The sequence below is a fragment of the Morone saxatilis genome, unplaced genomic scaffold (assembly GCF_004916995.1).
Source record: "Morone saxatilis isolate NCDOM2014 unplaced genomic scaffold, NCSU_SB_2.0 Contig3, whole genome shotgun sequence".
Classification (NCBI taxonomy): domain Eukaryota; kingdom Metazoa; phylum Chordata; class Actinopteri; family Moronidae; genus Morone; species Morone saxatilis.
Window position 1 is genome coordinate 150003 of NW_023339873.1, and position 3162 is coordinate 153164.

General features: G+C 47.6%; 1 protein-coding gene across 1 annotated transcript in view; it reads left to right on the forward strand.

Annotated features, from left to right (window-relative positions):
• Positions 1-174: 174 nt before the first annotated feature.
• Positions 175-3162, forward strand: part of LOC118336841 (protein transport protein Sec23A-like) — a gene marked incomplete at its 5' end in the record, with an annotated part of 3427 nt that continues 439 nt past the window's right edge. The window contains 7 exons of the mRNA XM_035673589.1: positions 175-273; positions 355-591; positions 1046-1122; positions 1325-1469; positions 1640-1914; positions 2433-2556; positions 2778-2858. Coding sequence (XP_035529482.1) covers positions 175-273; positions 355-591; positions 1046-1122; positions 1325-1469; positions 1640-1914; positions 2433-2556; positions 2778-2858 — 1038 coding nt within the window. The remainder of the gene's footprint in view (positions 274-354; positions 592-1045; positions 1123-1324; positions 1470-1639; positions 1915-2432; positions 2557-2777; positions 2859-3162) is intronic.

Below are 3162 nucleotides of genomic sequence, written 5' to 3' on the forward strand. Positions count from 1 at the left end.
ACACAACTTTATTATCACTGTACAGAAACATTTAAACAAAAAACATTGATTGATTATCCATCATTGTCAAACAGCTTTTTTTAGAAGTTAAAAACACACATAATGTCCTCACAGTGGAGGTCGTACACTGACACTGGTCCTCACAGAGATAGCAGACACACACAGTGACAGTTTGTTCTGTTTCAGTTTCCTCCATCCTACGCAGGGATCTCTGAGGTGAACCAACCTGCTGAGCTGCTGCCTCAGTTCTCCACCATCGAGTACGTGGTCCAGGTAAGACTGACAGACAGGGACAGACAGGTTCAGACAGACCTTATTGTCAGGTGTGTAACCCGATGTGGTCTTTGTCCTCAGCGGGGTCCTCAGATGCCACTGGTCTTCCTGTATGTGGTGGACACCTGTATGGAGGACGAGGACCTGCAGGCTCTGAAGGAGTCCCTGCAGATGTCCCTGTCTCTGCTGCCTCCCACCGCACTAGTCGGACTCATTACCTTCGGCCGGATGGTTCAGGTCCACGAGCTCGGCTGTGAGGGTATCTCCAAGAGCTACGTCTTCAGGGGGACCAAGGACCTCAATGCCAAGCAGCTACAGGTAACTATTCCTGCAGGAAGCTAGTTCACTAACATAACAACTAGTCCATCACCCAGACCATCCATTTTCCTTATCTGGGTCTGGGTTTGTAGTATCCCACACACACTAGCTCCTCCTGGAGAATTCTGATATCCTGATGTGTTCACAGGCCTAATGGGACGTGTAACCCGTCCAGTGTGATGTGGGTTCGCCCCACAGTCTCCTCCCAGGTGGATGTGTCCTGATTACAGCCACCTCAGCAATAGAGTCTTTAAAGATGTCCCACAATGTGTGGTCTGCAAAACCTCAAGGGCACCTCTTACCCCCTTTCCACCAACATGAACCTAGTGCTAGTGCCACCAAGATTTTGAACCGACAACCTCTCTTACTTTTTCGGCCACCACCAGTGTAAGCTAACAGCGCTAACTAACACTGTAACTTTTACTAATTGTATGAATCATTTGTGACTTTTCAGGAGATGCTCGGTCTCACCAAACCTTCAGCCACTCAGGCACGAGGTCCTCAAACTACCCCACAGCCTCTGTCCAACAGGTAAACACACACGTTTGAGTCAGGTACATCTTCACAGTGCAGGCACGTCCTCGCAGTGCAGGTACATCTTCACAGTGCAGGCACATCCTCGCAGTGCAGGCACGTCCTCGCAGTGGAGGTACGTCCTCGCAGTGCAGGCACGTCCTAACAGTAAGTGTATAATTTTGTCCCTCAGAGTCTGAAGTGTGTTTTGTCTCTTCAGGTTCCTGCAGCCGGTGCAGAAGATCGACATGAACCTGACTGACCTGTTGGGGGAGCTGCAGCGCGACCCCTGGCCCGTCACGCAGGGAAAGAGGCCGCTGCGCTCCCTGGGTGTCGCCATGTCCATCGCCGTGGGGCTGCTGGAGGTGAGAGGGGTCGAGGTTTTAAACCAATTCAGTTTTATTTATATAGTGCCAAAAATAGTCAAATCTGAGGACACTTTTCAAAAGCAGGTCTAGACCGAACTCCTTATAATTCTGTGTTCAGCTTCCAGCACTGTGTGGGTGTCACACACAATCTGTGCTTTTACTCACAGTGCACCTTCCCCAACACTGGCGCTCGGATCATGACGTTCATCGGGGGCCCGGCAACGCAGGGCCCCGGGATGGTGGTTGGAGACGAACTGAAGATCCCCATCAGGTCCTGGCACGACCTCGAGAAGGACAACGCCAAGTTCATGAAGAAAGCCACGAAGCACTATGAGTCTCTAGCTAACAGAGCGTCCACTAACGGTCACATCATCGACATCTACGCCTGTGCTCTGGATCAGACCGGCCTCCTGGAGATGAAGTGCTGCGCCAACTACACCGGGTACACACACACACACACACACACACACACACACAGATGTTGAGGATAAAATCAATACATGTATAGAATCATTCAACCCACCGAACGGTTGGGTGCAGTGTCAGCTGTCACTCACACACCTCCACTCATAAATACATCCATTCATTCACTTTCTTTTAAAGGGCGACACTGAAATCCAACATAGTGCAGTGCTACTGTATCGTCCTGTCTGAGCTTTTTGCCGTCTGTCTTCTTTGTTTCCTGTTATAGTCCTTGAATCAATTCTTCAGAATTGTAGTATTTCTTTCTGCAGCAGCCGCACATAAACCCAGACAGAACCTTTAGTTTCTTTATTCTTTTATGCACCAAAGCGACTGTTAAGCTTAAAGTGAAGATGATTTAGTGTTGGGGATTAACTGGAGTGGCACTGACCCCCCCCCACCCATCCACCCTGTACTGTGAGCGGTCTGGTAAAAGGAAGACCAGATCCACAGAGACCCTTTCTGACGTGCTGTGTTGGTATTTTCTGGTCTCTGCAGAGGTTACATGGTGATGGCAGACTCCTTCAACACATCTCTGTTCAAACAAACCTTCCAGAGAGTTTTCACCAAAGAAGTCCAGGGATCCTTCAAGATGGCCTTCGCCGCCACGCTGGAGGTCAAGGTACCAACTGCAGCTGACATCAGTTGAGAAATGTCACAGATGTGTTTGTCCACCAGAGGGCGCTGACGCACTGTTCAACAAACATTCTGAGGGATTTTTATCAAGCATGAAAAATCTCTATCAACCTCTTAAATATCAATGTTGGTCTCAACTTCCAGCCACAGACAGACAGACTGTGTCTCAGGTGAATAGACTCACTGTTGTGTGTGTTTTTGTTCCAGACGTCCAGAGAGATCAAAGTATCGGGAGCGATCGGACCCTGTGTGTCTCTGAGCGCCAAAGGACCCTGTGTCTCTGAGAACGTATGTAACAGCTGACCTTTGACCTTCAGCAGGTCTGATATCTGTGGAAATACTGCACACTACACATACTATACAGTATTTATGTATATGTCTTATATAATATATACTATATGTATACAGTACATCTGTATATAATCTGTATACAACTGAGAGCTCTAATTTAAATAACAGATACAGTACAGTACTCTGTATTATACTGCAGTACTCTGTATTATACTATAGTACTCTGTATTATACTGCAGTACTCTGTATTATACTGCAGTACTCTGTATTATACTATAGTACTCTGTATTATACTATAGTA